Source organism: Podarcis cretensis, assembly GCF_951804945.1.
Source record: "Podarcis cretensis genome assembly, chromosome: 9".
In the NCBI taxonomy this organism is placed as follows: domain Eukaryota; kingdom Metazoa; phylum Chordata; class Lepidosauria; order Squamata; family Lacertidae; genus Podarcis; species Podarcis cretensis.
In genome coordinates, this window is record NC_137178.1 from 30,321,568 (window position 1) to 30,340,620 (window position 19,053).

Sequence of the window (19,053 nt, forward strand, 5' to 3'; positions counted from 1 at the left end):
TTCTAAATTAAAGGAACAAACAAAAGAATTATTACCTTTCATGGAAACTATTGTGAAAGGCAGAAGGTTTCTTAAATGATATGTTTATAAAAATGTGTTTGAGAGACTGAGGTGTGTATTTAAAGTCCTTCCTTTACATTATTAGGGTATCCAGGTAACAGCCACCACACCATCTATGAGGGCGGTAAGATTTGAAACAGGACTAATAGAACTGGAGCTCTCAAATAGATTGCAAAGCAAAGCAATGCCTGGTAGTGCCAGCTACCTAAAGCTCTTCGGTAAATGCCAAGTGGACTTAAATCTGGCATTGGGACAAATCGTCAAACATCAGGTGAGTAATTATGATTTTACAGCCTGCTGGTGACATTTTCTGGTTCTCAAAATGGAATGAAGAAAGAAATGTTAAACATGGCTTTATAAAACTTTGGATTAGATCCCCATGTGCCCTTCTGTAAACAGGATCCTGAAAAACTTCAGTGAGTGGAAGTTGAGGGGACAAGGAAAGCTGAAAAGGGAGCTGGAAGCACCCTGTTCTAATAAGCTGAATTCCACTCACAAAACGAGGTGCTCTCAGCTTCTTTTTTGGTCTCCCATTCTCCCCCAAATCTGCTCCAACTCTGGTCCCTAGCCCAATAAGTGTACGTTTAAGAATACCTCCGTTTTAAAATTATTATGTTTGTATCCTTCCAAGCTTGGTCTTTTGCTCCGCTGTATTCTCCCTGTTGATATGTTTGGAATGTCTTAAGGTTTATGAAGAAGCTGGATCAGACTTCCATCAAGTTGCTTATTTTAAAACCCGAATTGGATTAAGAAATGCTCTGAGAGAAGAGATCAGCGGTTCGTCAGATCGAGAAGCTGTGCTCATTACTTTGAACCGGCCAATTGTTTTTGCTCAGCCTGTGGCCTTTGACAGAGGTACTAGTGGACTTTGTGTGGGTTTTTGTTTTACCAAAAGAGATGTGTGCACTGAAAACTATGGTTAGGCAAGGAAATGTTACTTTATTTAAAAGGCCAATAGCCGGAATCATGTTGACTTGGTTCCATGCCATATTAACATATATTGTAGTCCAGAAGCAGAACAAGACAGAGAAACATGTGTTCCTAACTCTTCAATAACTGACAGGGCACAGCAATTTATTATAGCTGAACTTAGAATGATTTTCTATATTCTAAAATAGTGAAAACATTTTCCCCCCTTGATAAGCTGTGCTTTTCTGGCTGAACTACAAGGCTGCTTATGACAACTGGAATGAACAGAGAATGGCCTTGAATAAAGATATTCATATGGCTACAAAGGAAATAGTTGATATGTTACCTGGAATCCAGCAGACATCTGCTCAAGCTTTTGGGACACTCTTCCTCCAGCTAACAGTTAATGACTTGGGAATTTGCCTGCCCATCACCAATACACCACAGGTATTAAAGAAAATAACATAATTTTTAAAAATTAAATGATATTGAAGTTTACTATTGCAGTATCAGTATGCTTCTGGGTAATAGTTATTGTTTGAGAGAAGCTACAAAACTCAAAAATTTCAGTAATCCTTTTCATTGATGGTTAGATATCTCAAAACTGAATATGTCGAAATGTTTGAAGACTTGCAAGTGGTTTATCTTAATTTCAGAAATACGTTTTTCAGATTATAATTAAGATGGTCGTTTTACTAATATTTATAGATTCAATTTATTTTCTTAATATTCTTTTAAGTATTTGATAAGATCTTATTTTTTTTTAATAATATTTTATTGAGATTTTTAAATACCAATGCAAAATTAGTAAACAATGTAACATATTTCATAACATAGTTTCATAACTTCTTTGGACTCCCTCACGTCTCCCACTCCCACTTACATCATTATAAATTTTTGCCAGCAATTTATCAACTTGTTTGCGTTCTTATGTCCCGCTCGTTTAAATATAATTAATAATTCTCCAAAAAAAATTATATTTTCCTCAATCTCACTTATCATCCTAATTCCAACTATTTTAGTGGTGCTCAATTGTTTGTGATCTAGCATCCTTATTAACATTCAACCAAATTACAATATTTTTGTAGGTAAATCTTGAATTTCTTCCAATCTTCTTCAACCCTCTCCTCTCCCAGGTCTCGGATTCTGCCGGTCATCTCAGCCAGTTCCATATAGTCTATCAGTTGCATCTGCCATTCTTCCAGTGTGGGTAGATCTTGGGTTTTCCAATATTTAGCGATGAGTATCCTTGCTGCCGTTGTTGCATACAAGAAAAAAGTTCTGTCCTTCTTTATCACCCTCTGGCCGACAATACCCAGAAGAAAGGCCTCTGGTTTCTTAAGGAAGGTATACTTAAATACCTTTTTCAACTCATTATATATCATTTCCCAGAAAGCCTTCACTTTAGGGCACGTCCACCAGAGGTGAAAGAATGTTCCTTCATTTTCTTTACATTTCCAACATTTATTATCAGACAGGTGGTATATTTTGGCAAGTTTAACTGGGGTCATGTACCATCTATATATCATTTTCATTACATTTTCCTTCAAAGCGTTACAAGCAGTGAAGTTCAACCCAGTGGTCCACAACCTTTCCCAGTCATCAAACATGATATTATACCCAATATCCTGTGCCCACTTTATCATAGCCGATTTAACTGTTTCGTCTTGTGTGTTCCATTTTAACAGCAAGTTATACATTCTTGAAAGTACCTTAGTCTTAGGTTCTAACAGTTCTGTTTCCAATTTCGATTTCTCCACCTGGAACCCTAACTTTTTGTCATTTTTAAAAACTTCTTTAATCTGAGCGTAGTGTAACCAGTCTCGCACTTTATCCTTTAATTTCTCCAAACTCTGCAATTTCCAATTGTCTCCTTCTTTTTCTAGTATTTCCCAATATTTTGGCCATTTGGCCTCCATATTGGGTCTTTTTTGGGCCTTAGCTTCCAGAGGTGAAAGCCACCTTGGAGTTTTGTTTTCCAATAAGTCTTTATATTTTGTCCAGACATTAAACACTGCTTTTCTGACAATATGGTTCTTAAAGGCCTTATTGATCTTAACCTTGTCATACCATAAGTATGCACGCCAACCAAAAGCGTTATTGAAACCTTCCAAGTCCAATACGTCAGTGTCTTCGAGAAGTAGCCAATCTTTTAGCCAGCAGAAAGCTGTGGCTTCATAATACAACTTTAGGTCTGGCAGGGCAAAGCCCCCTCTTTCTTTCACATCCGTTAATATCTTAAACTTAATTCTGGGCTTTTTGCCCTGCCAGACAAACTTAGAGATGTCTCTCTGCCACTTCCGGAAGCACTCCGTCTTGTCCACAATCTGCAGTGTTTGGAACAAAAACAACATTTTTGGCAATACATTCATCTTGATAGCAGCAATTCGGCCTAACAAGGAAAGTTTCAATTTTGTCCAACTATCTAAGTCTCTCTTAATTTCTGACCAACATTTTTCATAGTTATCCTTAAATAGACTCAGATTTTTCGCTGTTATGTTTACCCCTAGGTACTTTACTTTTTTAACCACTTTTAATTCTGTCTCTCTCTGAAACCGTTCTGACTCTGTATCTGTCAAATTTTTTTCCAACACCTTAGTTTTCTGTTTGTTTAATTTAAAACCCGCCACCCGACCAAAGTCTTGAATCAATTGTAATACTCTTTTCGTACTAGATTCTGGCTCCTGCAGGGTCAAAACTAGGTCATCTGCAAAAGCTTTAAGTTTATATTGTTTCGCTCCGACCTGAATTCCTTCCACCAACCGGTCCTCTCTAATCATATTCAAGAGCACCTCCAGGACCGAAATAAAAAGCAAAGGGGAAATGGGACAGCCTTGTCGTGTTCCTTTTTCAATTTTAAACTCTTCTGTAACCACATTGTTAACTATCAATTTGGCCTTTTGTTCTGAATATATTGCATCAATCCCATTCTCAAAACTCCGTCCCACTCCCATTTCTTTTAAATTTCCCTTCATAAATTTCCAGGAAATATTATCAAAGGCCTTCTCCGCATCTATAAAAATTAATACTGCTTTTGTATTTATATCTGTTTGCAGAAGTTCCAAAATGTCAATAATGTTCCTTGTATTGGCAAACAAATGTCTACCTGGGAGAAAGCCTGCCTGGTCCTTGTGGATTACTTCATTTAGAACTTTTTTGAGTCTACTTGCCAAAATGTCTGCAAATATTTTGTAATCCACATTTAAAAGAGAGATGGGACGATAGTTCTTAAGTTGTGTCTTTTCAGCTTCCGATTTTGGTATCAATGTGATAAAGGCTTCCTTCCACGATTCCGGCGCTCTCTTCCCCTCCATAATTTCATTGCTAACCTCCATCAAGTATTTGATAAGATCTTAAAGTATACCTACATAGTAACCATTAACAATGTACATCTTTTAAAAAACTAAAACTGTGCATATTTCATAAATTAATCAGTTTAGGTTGTATTCAGTGCTAATCCTACTTGGAATAGTTCCGCTGATGTTAGTAAACGCAACTAAGTTTGGTTCATTAATTTCAATGTCTACTCTTAGTAGAATAGTTGAGTTCAATTCTTTGAGTCCCTGAAACTTGAATTAGTACTGCAAGTTGTATTTATGCTGTAGAGACAGCACATATCACAAGCTATGTTTCTTACTCACTTTGTTAGAAAACAATTTTTTTAAAAAAATGTCTCCAAATTCTACAGTGAAGTTTTCTTATTACTGTGATGGTACAGCTGAAATAAATGAGAAGCATATGTTTTATGTCCATCTGCTTTTGATTTGCAAATTAGAGCACAGTGTAAAAAAAAAACTACACTGATGATGGAACTAGATGATGTGACCTTGTCCCTGAAAGAATTAATATACACTACTCTTAAAGCCTTATAAGGAAAACACAACATATAATTTAATAAGTTGCAATTGATATGGATTAAAATAAATGAAAGAATGTATATTTACTGTTATATCATAATCTAATAATTATCTATAATGATGGATACAATTGGGATTGTATGATATGTACCATAAAATTGAATTTTGTAGTACAACTAAAGCTAAAATGTTTGGGTGACGTAGTGTTGAATACAATACATATCTTGTTATACTTTTGCTTTTAAAATATCTCAATGACCAAAATGTAATGCTTTTAATATTGGTACAGATTCAGAGGCAGGGCCACAAGATTAATTTTGGGGGACAGAAAGAAAAACAGAGTTACTGTGTAAGTAATAAGTGTTATCAATAACATCTGATGAGCTGTATTTCCCCATGTGTAATAGAATGTAGAATGTAACTGAGAACGCTCTATATATTCCTGTGAAGTTCATGTTAGATTTGAAACTGAAAAACTACCTTTTCCAGATATATGTTGTGCTGCAATCTCTAGATATATGCTAGCTTGTTAAAAATGCTGCTTATCATGGATTTATCCATGAAAAGGATGTTTTGTAAAACTAGATTATGCTAGGTACTGTAAAGTAAATAACTAACATTAGGAAATAACCCTTAAAGTTAAAACTCATAAAGATGGGCTTAATTACAAGTTTGTGCATACTTGTAACGAAAAGCAGGAATTTGCTGTAGGGGGTTGATCTTAAGAGAGCTGCCAGGGATCCAGTTATTGAATACTAATTTATATAAGTTAATTTTGATGTGTAGGGTGTACCTACTTCATAAAGGGAAACTAGAAATGACTATGAGTGAGGAATTCAGCCTGAATTCTTTCTTATTTCTGAAATAGACTTTTATACAATAGTTCCTTGCTTTTTTCAGTCTAATCATACAGCTGATCTGGACACTGGTTCTGCATTAGTCCTGACCATTGAAAGTACTTTAATTACTGCCTGCTCTTCAGAATCTCTTGTCAGCAAAGGTCATTTTAAAAACTTCTGCATTCGCTTTGCTGATGGCTTTGAAACAAGCTGGGATGACTGGAAGCCAGAAGTGCGAGGAGATCTAGTCATGAATGCCTGTAAGCCTTTATCTTATTGTCTCGGCTATTGCTAATTCTGAACATTTTGAGAAGCTCCATAAAAAAAGCATAAGGTGTTTCTTACATAGTGTTCCATGAACGTTCTCTCAGCACAAGGATTTCTGCTTGCACAATAGAACTCTCTCTTCCTCTCCTTCCCCTACTAAATCTGTTCTCAGGGTTTCCCCAACCCTCTGGAATATATTTGGGGAGGGTGTGGGGCATGCACAAGGGGAGAAAAAAAGGGGGGGTCTCTGCTCATGTGGGAATACTTGTACTAATGGGGTGCATTCATGGAATACTGCCGTAACCTGTGTTTCACCTTCATGAGTTTAGTATTACTGTAAGAAATGTCCAAATGCCAGTTCAAGAAAATTAATGGTGTGGATACAGTCTTCCCATGAACAGAGTTCCATGCATGGGCCACTCCTGCCAATTTAATAGAGGGGAGTGATTTTCAGTGATTCCTGCTTCTTCCTGCAACCCTGTATGCCCGCCCCCAAAAGCTCTCCAGAGGTGAGGAACCAACCAGAACCCTGTGGGGAGGTGGCACAGGGCACTGCAGGAGGAAGGGACGGTTGAGCTTTGATTTACAGAGTCCATTCTGTGGACAGAAGGAATCCTTCTATTTGCTGAAAGGAGCGTCTTGATCCACTCCTGTTTATTTAACTACCACAGGAGAACGAAATATCATTAGGAAATGATTGATTATATATTAGTGCAAGTTTCACCTAAAAAGCCTCGTGATGTGATGGTAGGTTCACTGTAGTTTTCTTACATCTTTAGGCGTAGTGCCAGATGGCACCTATGAAGTGTGCTCAAGAACAACAGGGCAAGCAGCTGCAGGTAAGAGCTATTTCAAAGCAGCACTTATTTCAAAACAGCTTTAGTCTCTTGTGTGTGAGTCTTCCTTTTTATTGTGCATCTGTCATCCCATCTTATTCTTTAATACAGGAGATTTATATTCAGGAACAAATTGTAGCCTTGGTGGGGGGCGTCTTAACAGTTGGATTAAAACATTATAGAATGTTACAAAAGCTGGTACAGTGGTACCTCTGGTTACGTACTTAATTCGTTCCGGAGGTCCATTCTTAACCTGAAACTGTTCTTAACCTGAAGCACCACTTTAGCTAATAGGGCCTCCTGCTGCTGCCACGCCGCCGGAGCACGATTTCTGTTCTCATCCTGAAGCAAAGTTCTTAACCTGAAGCACTATTTCTGGGGTTAGCAGAGTCTGTAACCTGAAGCGTCTGTAACCCGAGGTACCACTGTATAGCTTTGAATCTCGGTGTCATGGGTTTGAACAAACTATTCCATTGCGGGAGTTGGACTAGATGACCCTTGTGGTCTCTTCCAATTCTATGGTTCTAGTTCAGTGTGTGATTATTCTGTTCAGCCTTTGAATAAGAATGCTAAAATATAAGAGATGTTGAGGTAAATGTTAAAGTAATAGCAATAGTAAATAAAGTTTAATTGCCCATTTGAAGAAAGCACTGCACATTTTTTCTTGTTCCTGTGACAATCCTTCATTATTTTATCCTTTTTTCCCATCTGCCAAAAAGACAAAAAGAGTATGCAGCATGTGCGTTGCAGAATGTGGTAAACTGCTATGATCTTTCTAACCATGTACAGTACAACTGAGAAAAAATGTCTTAAGCTGCTGGTGAAATACTAGATATTAGTTTTTGCATACCTAAATCAAAAATGTGATGTGCTCTCTCCCACCCCTTTTTTCTATCAAAACAGAAAGTAATAGTGCTGGGACATGGACTCTTAATGTGCTGTGGAAGATGTGTGGCATTGATGTGCACATGGATCCTAACATTGGGAAAAGATTAAATGCTCTAGGAAATACTCTTACAACATTGACAGGAGAAGAAGATTTAGATGACATTGCTGACCTTAACTCTGTTAACATGGTTGACCTATCAGATGAGGATGAAGTTGATACCATGTCTCCTGCTGTTAGTGTGGTTAGTAAACTGATTAATAAATCTTAAATATAATTCTAATACATGAAGCAAAATAGCAGCTTGGCATACTGCATATTTGCTTAGACATAAGAGTTTCGTAATACGTATTAACAGAGTGCAGCATGATTCAAGTTATATTTGTTGGCTCAGACGCTTGCAAGGAGCTTTCATTAAGCTCAATGGTATGTGTTTGTATTGTTTGAACAGCTAATGAACATAGCACAGACTGCTTTTAGAATTCCCCTTAATTTCAATTGCTGAACTGTTGTTTAGAGGAAAAGAAGTTTATTTGGACCCCCAGAACTAGTTTTACAGTTCTTTGAATGTTGGTATTGGATTAAGGCTGCAGTTCTGCATATGTTTACTAGGCAAGTCCAATTGAGCTCACTTCCAAAGAAGCATGCATAGTATTGGTCTCTTCAGTTAAAATTAAAAAGCTAGTTATCCCATTACTGAAATTTATTTGCAGTGTAGTAGTAGGGTTTTTTTTAAAGAAATGATTTGTTGAAGACTCTTAAGTCAAGGGTAGCCAACATAGTGACCCTGGATGTTGTAGTCTAGCAATTCCCATCAGCCCCAGCTAGTATGGCCTGTGCCAGGAGTTGAACAAGCTCTGGAGGGTGCCACATTGGCTAACACTGCTTTAAACAACAAACCTAAACCTAGTTCAAAGATTATCTGCAAACCAGTGTCAATCTGCAGACCCTGACAAGTAGAAATTCCAGTTAGCTGATGTCAAGCAAGGGACAGCTTGGTTATGTACAGGAATAACAGGACTGGGATCAGTGGAGAGTAGAAGAATTTGCTACATCTCTCTAGAGTTAACATAGTAGCTTGCATTTGTAGACCATGTGGGAGCCAAGGTTTGTGGGAAAGAATAGAAAGAGAACCTGCAAGGAACCCTAAGAGAAGGGCCAGACGATAAGGAGAAAGGTGGCATCAACATTTCTTGAGTTATTAATCTTGCTATTTGTTATCATTTAGAAATCAGAAGGTGGTCCACTATGTGGAGATGTACACAAGCTCACTTTTGGGCAGCGGATTGTAAATCACCTGCTGGGCTTGAGCCCCAAAAGCCATCGTCACTCTGTTCCTGTAGAATATCTGTCGGGATCAGCATCAAGTGATACTGCTTATCCTAACAATTCACACTTAAAAGCGGGCAGGTCTTGCTCATGGGGACATGTATGTAGCATATATAGCATCTCTTTAAATGAATGGTGGAATCAGTGGGTCACTGGCAAATCAAGAATCAGCTGGCTTCTTTTCAAAATGATTTTGCATGCTATTTTGATTGGTGGTAGAAAACCTGGTCTTCTGCTTAAATGCTACCACTTTTAACGGACAATGACATGAAATGCTTTTCTAATTCTTAAATAGGAGAATGCTGACTATAGGAGGCAGGGGATATCTAATAACCAGACGGGAGAGCAGAGAGGAAGAAAGTATGTGAAACGTTTAGTGGACATAAGGGAGCTGAATGAACAAGCCAAAGTAATTGATGATCTAAAGTAAGCGTGCGTGTTTCCTTTCTAAAAAAAATCTTTCGGTCAGAATAATTAAATCAACCGTGAGAGACCTGCCTTTTTGATTAAAACTGTATCTTACATTTTTATACCACTATGCTTCCAAACATCTCCTTGGCATATAGTTGTCCTCTTTTATCCTCACAAGAACTCTGTCTGGCAAGAAGAAAGTGGCTGTTGTCAGGATTTCATAGAATTGTAGAGTTGGAAAGGAGGACTCCAAGTGTCATCTAGTCCAACACCCTGAACCCGTGCCTCCCCTTTCCAGGTCCACCGCGCTAATATCACACCAAATTGTCTTTAGTTTTCTACTCAGAGTTTTCACCATTCTGTCCTCAGGAAACTGGGTGCAAGTGAAGGAACCATAAACCAAGAAATTCAACGTTATCAGCAATTGGAGTCGGTCGCTGTCAATGATATTCGCCGAGATGTTCGTAAAAAACTGCGCAGGTCAAGTATGCGGGTGAGCAATTCTTAAGATTCCTTTGTAGCACAGTAACATTGCTACATGAACATTGTTTTCACATTTTAAAAAGATAGTAGAACACTGTTTCTGATATGACAGGACCTTCTCTGTAGTGACCCCCCCCCCCAATTACGGAATGCCCTCTGTGTAGCTGTCCTCTTCGTTATTAGTGTTTAGGTGGAATTTGAAAACATTCCTGTTCAGCCAGGCATTTGGTGACTCCTACTTTGAAATGATTAGCTATAGTTTGTTTTGAAATGTTCTTTTTCAAAATGTTGCATTGTTCTTATTGTTAATTCTTCTTATTGATAATTTTACTGTTTTACCTTTTGTAAACCACTTTGAGGGGTGTTTTTGTTTTACAATCAAGCAGGGTGTAAATTTTAAATAAATATCAAGACACAGGTACATAAGTCACTCTGAGAGCCCCTTTTTTTTCCTAACAGAAGAGGGATGCATTTCTGTGTTAACTATGGAAAAGCCTTTTTGGTGCAAGTCAGCAGTTTCGTTTTTAGCAATTTCTGTCAGCTCTGGGTTTTTTGCACCTATTTCCATATAATATATGAACCCATCCTCCTTTTCCTCTCTCCATTTCACAGTACCTGCTGTCTTATCCCTTTAAATGTGTTCTCTCATCCCATACTGTCAGATCTGTGCTGGCCTACTATTCTCTCTGGAGCTGTGTTCACAATTACTATTTTTTTCCTTCTTTACATCAAAGGAGTGGGGGAACCTTTTCGGCTCCAAAGGCCAGATCCTATATCAAGATTGGCTTCCCGGGCCAAATCTAATGTACAGCACTGTGAGCCCCCCCTAACCCCCTTCCATTTTTACATCTGATCTGGGAAGTTTAAAAGGAGCGTGAGGAGACTTGCCCAGGCTTTAAGACAGCCCTGTGCTGCCCTTCTATTTCAGCTTGAAACAGGAGCACAGGGCCCTTTTGCTAAAGTCTTGTTTGAAGCAGCTGTCCCCTTCTATGTTAAATGAAGGAGAAACACATTAGAAAACCCCAACACTCCCATTTCAGCTGAAACATGAGTGTGGAGACTGCCTTCCATTGCTTTTCAGTAGCACTGTTTGAAGCATCTTATGCATGTCTCCGGTAAGCAAACAGTGCCAATCATCTACTTGCAGGAGAAGTGCATGAGAGGCTTTAAACTACACTTTTGAGAAGTTCTTGAAACCCTGCTCAACCTTTTGATCCAGCCCAACAATCATTTGAAAGTTCCTTGGAACCTATAGCTCTAAGGAGTGAGTCTAAATCTATTCACAGACCTTACGTTAAGCAGGCCTAATGTAGAATGTGACCCAGCTGGCCAAATCGATTCAGATCTCAATGGAACTTCAGGATAATTAACTTTTTCAGTATCATACCTTTGATTTACAATATTGGTAGCCTGTGTGAATGTGTAGGTAAGTAGCATTCCTAAATAGTTGATTTGCCTTAGTGTCAAGCTATGTAAGTGTCCTGTTGATGGAATATTGAAATAATGTTGTTTTTGTTTGATTGTTTTTAGGCAGCATCTCTGAAAGACAAATGGGGCTTAGGCTACAAACCTAGCTATAATCGATCCAAAAGTATTACAGCATCTGGAAGGCCACCTTTGAAAAGAATGGACAGAGCAAGGTAAGGTGATTAAAAAACACACACAAATGCATATACTTGTTCAGAGGTCAAAGATGTTAATCTGTATGTTTTCTTCATCTGCTCATTATTGTCTAGTAATTTAGGTTTCCCCATGGGTTGAACAGCAACTTAATATACACCACCATGGGTAAATTCAGATTTGGGGTGGAGATTCAGGTTTTGCCTTCCATTTACTTTGTCCCATAGAACTGGGTGGAAATGACTGAAAATTGAGCCAACCCCATCTGAAGAGCCCCACCACTTAATTTTTTTTACCACTTTCAATCAAGTATTATGTATGCCTTCTGTATCCAGTGCAGCTGTGTTGCTCCTAACCATGTGAAATAATTGGTTTCTTGCAAGTCAGTGAATTGCCATTTAATCTGCCTAATCCAAAGACTCAGGACTAGAACACCTAGAAGATGTTCAGGTTGTGGCTGTAAATTGAGAAGGAGCCCCACAATAATGGAACAACTGTCAGAAATGCCTCTGTGTTTACCCTTTATTGTCTAGATTTACTATATGAATAAAATAACTGAGAAGTTCCGCATTAATAATACTAAATGACTTTTTATATATGTGATAGTACACGTCTTGGAGAAAGTGAGGACCTCCCAGAAATACGTGTAGATGGAGCATCTCCTGGACCCAGAGTCACTTTCAACATACAGGACACGGTAAGACAGCCATCAGCTGTTGTGCTGCATTCATTAAGTCCCATGATGAAATATATACTAAGAATAGGTGATTGTTACATAGAGATGGGAAAGTTTATCTGGCGATACGGTACCCTAGCTGCATATTTCAAATATTGCAAGTAAAGAAAAATTAAAATGTATTCAGGTTTAATTCTGCATTCTTTAAACTACCTTCACTTCAGTAACTAGTGTGTGAAAGATATACATATTTTAAGTATGTGCATTTATTAGTATATTTATATATTATGTTACATACGTGTGCATGTTATCCATATAATGCATTCTGTCATGCTTCGTGTGTTAAATTTTTCAGTAATTTGTCATATGTAGCCATTGCTATGTTCACTAATGAAATTTGGTTTTTATACAACGTTACCACATTAAACATGCCAGTGTCTTCGATATGCTTATTTTAATTTTTGTTTCTTTTTTTCACTTTTAATTAAGTTGAATAAAACAGTTTTGGGGATTGCACAACAATCCAGCCTTCCAGGGGAAGGGTATTTTCAGGTATTTGCAAAATCAATAAGTATACTAATTAATCGCATGGAAAAGCGCTTCATTGATCATCTCTCTTACCTAATCATAACGCATACAGGCAACACACTCGCAAACCTGGCCATATGGCAAAGTGCAGTACTTCTTTTTCTTGGGTGGTGTTAATCACTTCTCTTTTTCTGGAGCTTGTTCTCCATGGAAGTCTGGTAGGACGTAAGATGTCTTTAACATATTTGGATTGCTAAAACTTTAAAACTACAAATAGATATCTCTAAAACAAAGGCAGGCGGTAGAGGACCTTGTAAGTCAGAAATATGAAGCTAAATTTTAGATTATTGTCATAGGCTGACTGTTTCAGCTGATGTGGTCAGTGACAGATTGCTGATGAAAGATCCATTATTCCTCATCAGAAATGTATCCTGTCTCGTTAAACAAACCAAGAATGTTGACACTGATAGTTCTAAAAAGGCCAAGACAAGATTCCACTCCTTAAAATAATGGGTGATGAATGACAATCTAAATGAGTGCCCAAAACATTATATCAGGATATTTAAACCCAAGATCTTTGAGGCATAAATCATTACTCAAAGTATGGGAATCAAAAGGAAAATACACAAAACACTTTAAACATGTCATTTTCTAATGACATCTGAATTGTATATGCATATTCCCTATTATGTCCAAATCAATTAACTTTGGTTTATTGTCGGTTAACAAACCAGGAAAGCAAGCCAGGATAGAAGCATAAATTTGGCACATCCTGATCCCTATACATATTGCAGCATTCCTTGAAACTTAAATGCTCATCTAAAACAAAACCAGTATTCATGAAGGCCTCTTGAAACCTTTTATCCTTAAAAATGCCTAGGGTCGAATTAATTATTTTATTTTGAGCTTTAAAAGCATATCTGTAAAGATAGTATTATACATTTTGTACCAGAATTTTGCATGCACTTCCATTCACTAACAATTTCTGATCATTCCTCTTATTTGCAGGTGGTCTTGGGGTTTCTTGCTGTTCTGTAGCTTTGCTTTTAATTTTTTAAAATAAAATCATCATACATACTAGTATGTATTCCCAGCATAAGCTTATTGCTTTGTTTTTTTAATTTCTCTTTCTAAGGTGCTTGTCCTAGATCATTCACTCATCTGTTTGTAAACATGTTTCATGACTTAATTTCCTTGGACTGTCCAAAGTAATAAATATTACTTCGGATAATTTTTTGATGTGCTTTGCCTTTCAGACACCTGATTTCTCCCCACTCCCTCTGATAGAGATAGTAGCTATAAATTGAATGTCTTTTTTTTTTCCTTTGCAATTAGTTTCCAGAGGAGACAGAATTGGATCTTTTGTCAGTAACCATTGATGGTCCATCCCATTACTCATCCACTAGTGAAGGATCATGCTCAGTATTCAATTCACCCAAAACTCCAGCTGTCTTCTCACCAAGCATTCCCTTCCAGCCTGAAGAAGGAAGACGAGATGACAGCTTGTCTTCAACTAGTGAGGATTCTGAAAAGGAAGATGATCATGAAAGAGAGAGGCCTTATTTTTACAGGAAAACACAGTGAGCATAATATTAAAAACAATATCTTAATTGGGAAGGTTAAGCTTTTCATTAACAATAATTTAGATAAAGAAATCCATCACTCTTAACATCTGGAGGGCTACAGGTTGGCTAATAGTCTGCTTCCATATAAAGCATTTGCTGTTTTCCTAAATCCCTTGTAAATGCTTGAATGATCTGAATCACATGTGCACTGCAATATCAACTTAAGATAAGTGTGCTGCATGTATTCGGATTTTTTTTTTTAACTTCCTCCCCTTTACCGGAAGAGTATACCTGATTACGGATCTCCCAGTGTCTTTTATGGAAGCAACAAGAGGGAGGGTGATTTGGATGCCCCCTTGTGGCTTTGGGGGAGTCAGATTTAAGTGATTTAAGTCAGAACAGACTTTAAGTGAGACCTGGAGGAAAGAGGTAAGCCTCCTTCCCCCAGCATCACAGCGCAATCCAACCAAGTTGGGGGGCGGCCTCTAGAATAAGGTTACCAGATGTCCCTGTTTCCCGGGGACAGTCCCCGTTTCTACAAATCAGTCCCCATACAAAATCATATCATTCCTACTGAAGTTGAAAAATGTCCCCGGATGCATTGGAAAAAAATCTGGTAATCTTACTCTAGAACAGCTGCTTCCAATGAAAGTAAAACGCATCCAGTTCGCATATAGTTTGGCCCTTTCATGTAGCATAGTAAAACACTAAAGAAACATTTCAAGTCCTCACATGAAATAAGTTGGATAAGCTTCTTTTCGTCAAGAGCTCCAAAACAGTTGTTTGCTTTCTACAGGACTCTTTCTCGCAAGAAAGCAACAGGTTTTGCTGCTGTCCACCAGTTGTTTACTGAACGGTGGCCAACATCTCCGGCCAGCAGAAGTGTGACTGGCACAACTACAGAGAGGAATATTGACTTTGAACTTGATGTGAGAGTTGAAATTGATTGTGGAAAGTGTGTGCTTCATCCAACAACGCTTCAGCAAGAGCATGATGACATAAGCTTAAGGAGGTAAGAGCCCTGCTGGAAGCGGAGCAGGTTCACTAAGCCATACTGAGAAGAGCAGCATGCTTCTGACACAAAGCTTCCCCAAGTCTCCATAAGATTAACCGGCAATTTACATTATATGCCATATGCTACAGGGTTCATGGTAATTTTTATGTCCCGTATACAAAAAATTTAAGGAATGAACAATTTTATTTTAAGGCAACAATCTAAATAGGTAGCCATTGTTTTTTCCATTCAGCAACATTAAATAATATCCATTCTTTTTATAGATGTGAAGCCTTGGTTAGTATCAAGAACTCTGATACAGAACTTGATGGATCAGATCTGTTTATCTTCTCTAAATCATGAATATATAGATGGAACATAACCACATTCAGGTGGCTCTTTTCCATTGTGATAGGAAAGATTCTTAGGCCACAGTTTTGCATAGATGGGACTTGTTTCTACTTCAGTTGAATTTAAGCAACCAAAATGTCTGCAGGGTTGCAGCAGCAGTTAGCATATTTTATTACTTCCAGTTTGTGTCTGTGTAAATGGAGTCCTGAATAAAATGCTCAAGGAGGCAGTATAATAAATGAAACAGACATAAATATTATACTATATACAAAACAAAATAAAAAAATTCCTTCCAGTAGCACCTTAAAGACCAACTAAGTTAGTTCTTGGTATGAGCTTTCGTGTGCATGCACACTTCTTCAGATACACTCACATACTATATACTATACACATACTATATATACTATATATACTATATATATATACTATATATATACATACTATATACAGTTGGTTTATCTTCATACTTTATACAGTTAGACCCAGAGGTACTCCTCTACAAATGGGAGTCTTTGCATTCACAGAAGAGGCTTGGATCCAGTAGAGGCTTCCATGAACAGAAGGGGGAAGCATTTTGCACTAATTCCGCATACAGCCTTCCACACCATCTCCTACACTCTTCTAGAGGCGCCCTCAATTCTCTGGAGAATATTTTTTGAGGCAACAGAAGCCTTCAAGAGAAGGAGAAGCTAGGATGCAAAGCACCTCATTCCATGTACAGAATTCTGCCTACAGAATTCTGAATCCAACCCATGGTTTATCTTCAATTATTCCTAGCAGTGCTCACTTTCAGCTTTGGAAATAACATAATGTTATACTTACATTCCTGTTAAGTCATGCTGTGCCTCGCTGTTTACTGTTTAGAAGCTATGATCGCAGTTCCAGAAGTTTAGATCAAGAGTCTCCTTCAAGAAAGAAGAAATTTCAAACTAACTATGCATCAACTACTCACTTACTGGCTGGAAAGAAAGTTCCATCATCTCTGCAGACGAAGTCTGGTGACCTGGAAACAACAGTATTTTACATTCCTGGTGTAGATGTGAAGGTAAAAAAGCATGGAGGAAAGCTGGGAGATGTTGGTCTTTTCCTTGTAACAAAGGTGATCAAGTACAACCACAGTTTTTTTATCTCTTAACTCCTAATGTCAGTAGTGCAGCTTCTGTGATGCTGACAATCACACATATGCAGTGAAGTACAAATCCTATTTTAGATAAGTGACAGTTATTTTGGGTTTACAAGGTATGATGCAGATGTGGATTGTCTGTTATTATAGTCTCCATGGTTTACAGGGCAACCTTGTTACCAAGTTGAAGTGTGGAAACCTTCAAGATAAGGTAAATCCTGGAAATGCTAACCTAACCAGACAAGCAACTTTTAGAAACAATATGTTGGGCTAGATGGAACTTGATCTGACCCAGCAGGGTAATTCTTACATTTTTAACCCAGCCTCTGGTATAAAATCAGTATGTGACAACACCTGGATTTTACCATTAAATAAGGTATCAGTACAAACCCTGAGATGCATCTGCTGAGATGAGCGTTCCATTCTAAAGCATATTATGGTGGGTTAATGCTTGGGCATTGTCAGTGTTTTGAGTGGATGGAAACTTCACGTAGTGAAAGTTAGGTTACATAAAGTGCTTACAAGGATGGTGCTTTTGCTGTCCTTGCTCTTCTGTAGACATGGCATTGGCAATGTACTCTTTGGGCATTTGTACCATGAGCCTTAAAGGCCATAAAATGCAGAAGATACCACCTGTGATATTTCTAGGCAAAACAATATGCAGAGTTTCTAACACTATGGAATGCAAACTAGAGCCTGAACAAAGCCTGTTTATTTTCTTCTAAAATACACCATCTTTTCTCTCTCTCTCTCTCTCTCTTTTAAAGAAAATAATCCAGGCAACACCCAGTAACAGTTAAAAATATAATAGATGATAAATCACAATAATAAAATTATCAAACTTGTATAAATGATATAAAGACAGCAGCCCAGAAACCCAACGCAAAGACAATAATTAGCTGTGAGAAAATGACAGCTAGAATATTGCCAGTTTGGCAAGACTTTTCTTCTAGTGCATTAGAGCAGTTTTGAATTGAAGATGTTTATGTTTCAATATAAAGCTTTGCTTCAAATAATAGGTTTCCTTCTTTTCAAAAAGAAGTTTTGAAGAAACTGTTGCTCTGCCTAGATGTGGGAACTGTGGCTGTGAATGCATAAATAGGCAGGGTTTTTTTCATTTGTGGCACACACTGGTGATAGATCTACACTTTTCTTTCATTTCAGCTACATTATAACTCAAAGATGTTAAAGACTGAATCGCCAAATGCATCCCGAGGGTCATCTCTGCCAAGAACCCTATCCAAAGAATCCAAGTTGTATGGTATGAAAGATACTGCCATGCCTCCTACCTACAGCAAAGCTAAATCTTTACTTCCTCCCCAACCCCCACCTATCCCATCAGGTAGAGATTTCTTTTACATGCTGTACCTTTGCTTTAATTCTCTCCATACTGTGGAGTTCCATGCTTAGATCTAAATCTGCTTCATAGTTTAATAAAGCATTCTACTTGATTGATATGATCATGGTTATTAACTCCTAAAACATACTGATAGACATCCAGTACTATTCAATAATTCTAATTTTTGCTAACATTTACTGGATAGAAACTTCCCTGTACCTTAAAGACTCTCATTGATTTCTTGTTCTTTTTCCATTAGATTTTCTCTTTGTATAAACTTTATTTCACCAAATAAAACTAATTTTCCCTACTTACTTTGCCTTTACTTCAGAGGCCTCGGCACTGAAAGTTGTGTGACTGAAGTCAAGCATTATAATATGACCCAGTCTACGTACATATTTGCCTGGTTTGCCTGATACAGTGTAACCCAAACTGTGGCTTATCAGGATCGTGCGAATGTGCAGATTTCTGGAGAGGAGCTTGCAGCTGCTTTGCTCCTGCCCTGTTCTTATGCTAACCTAAGGTTTAATTTATTGTGTCTTCAGAACCAGAACTCAGGGTTAAACTCTCTCCCCACCAGCCACAAGCTAAGAACAAACGAAGAACAAATCACACTTTGTTCTTGCATGTTGTTTCTTATCTCGAAAAAACAGTAAATATGTGCTCCTCCTTTTTATCCGTTCTTCTGAGTGTAGTATGTCCTCAGCTGGGACTTGAGTTCCCCCTAGCGTTTGAAAGCGAGACTGCTGTTGCTGCAAAGAAAGTTTCTGGATTTCTTTCCTTCTGAAGTCTCAGTTTATTCCTGCCTTTACTTGAAGCAGATGTTTAGCGTGTGTTCTTTCCCTTGTCTTCTACTTCTCAGGCCTGTGCATTATTATCTGTGTTTTGTGTGAGTGTGTTGTGAGGTAACAACCCATGTCTCTGGTTGGTTCCTGATCTTTTGAGAATTGAGTGGTTTACTTTGTTTTCTCCTCAGTGTG

At 37.9% G+C, this 19,053-nt stretch overlaps 1 protein-coding gene across 11 annotated transcripts in view; it reads left to right on the top strand.

The window, feature by feature from the left end:
- BLTP1 (bridge-like lipid transfer protein family member 1) overlaps positions 1-19,053 on the top strand; it is a 105,076-nt gene that overhangs the window by 68,678 nt on the left and 17,345 nt on the right. For 3 of the 11 annotated variants that reach the window (XM_079990493.1, XM_079990496.1, XM_079990497.1), the window contains 17 exons: positions 146-331; positions 747-915; positions 1,205-1,416; positions 5,116-5,175; positions 5,727-5,925; positions 6,712-6,771; positions 7,672-7,898; positions 8,883-9,083; positions 9,279-9,409; positions 9,764-9,887; positions 11,408-11,517; positions 12,104-12,194; positions 12,663-12,725; positions 14,037-14,281; positions 15,063-15,278; positions 16,476-16,656; positions 17,899-18,076. In XM_079990493.1, coding sequence (XP_079846619.1) covers positions 146-331; positions 747-915; positions 1,205-1,416; positions 5,116-5,175; positions 5,727-5,925; positions 6,712-6,771; positions 7,672-7,898; positions 8,883-9,083; positions 9,279-9,409; positions 9,764-9,887; positions 11,408-11,517; positions 12,104-12,194; positions 12,663-12,725; positions 14,037-14,281; positions 15,063-15,278; positions 16,476-16,656; positions 17,899-18,076 — 2,653 coding nt within the window. The remainder of the gene's footprint in view (positions 1-145; positions 332-746; positions 916-1,204; positions 1,417-5,115; positions 5,176-5,726; positions 5,926-6,711; positions 6,772-7,671; positions 7,899-8,882; positions 9,084-9,278; positions 9,410-9,763; positions 9,888-11,407; positions 11,518-12,103; positions 12,195-12,662; positions 12,726-14,036; positions 14,282-15,062; positions 15,279-16,475; positions 16,657-17,898; positions 18,077-19,053) is intronic. The other 8 variants (XM_079990498.1, XM_079990500.1, XM_079990501.1 and 5 more) reach the window with 7 other exon arrangements.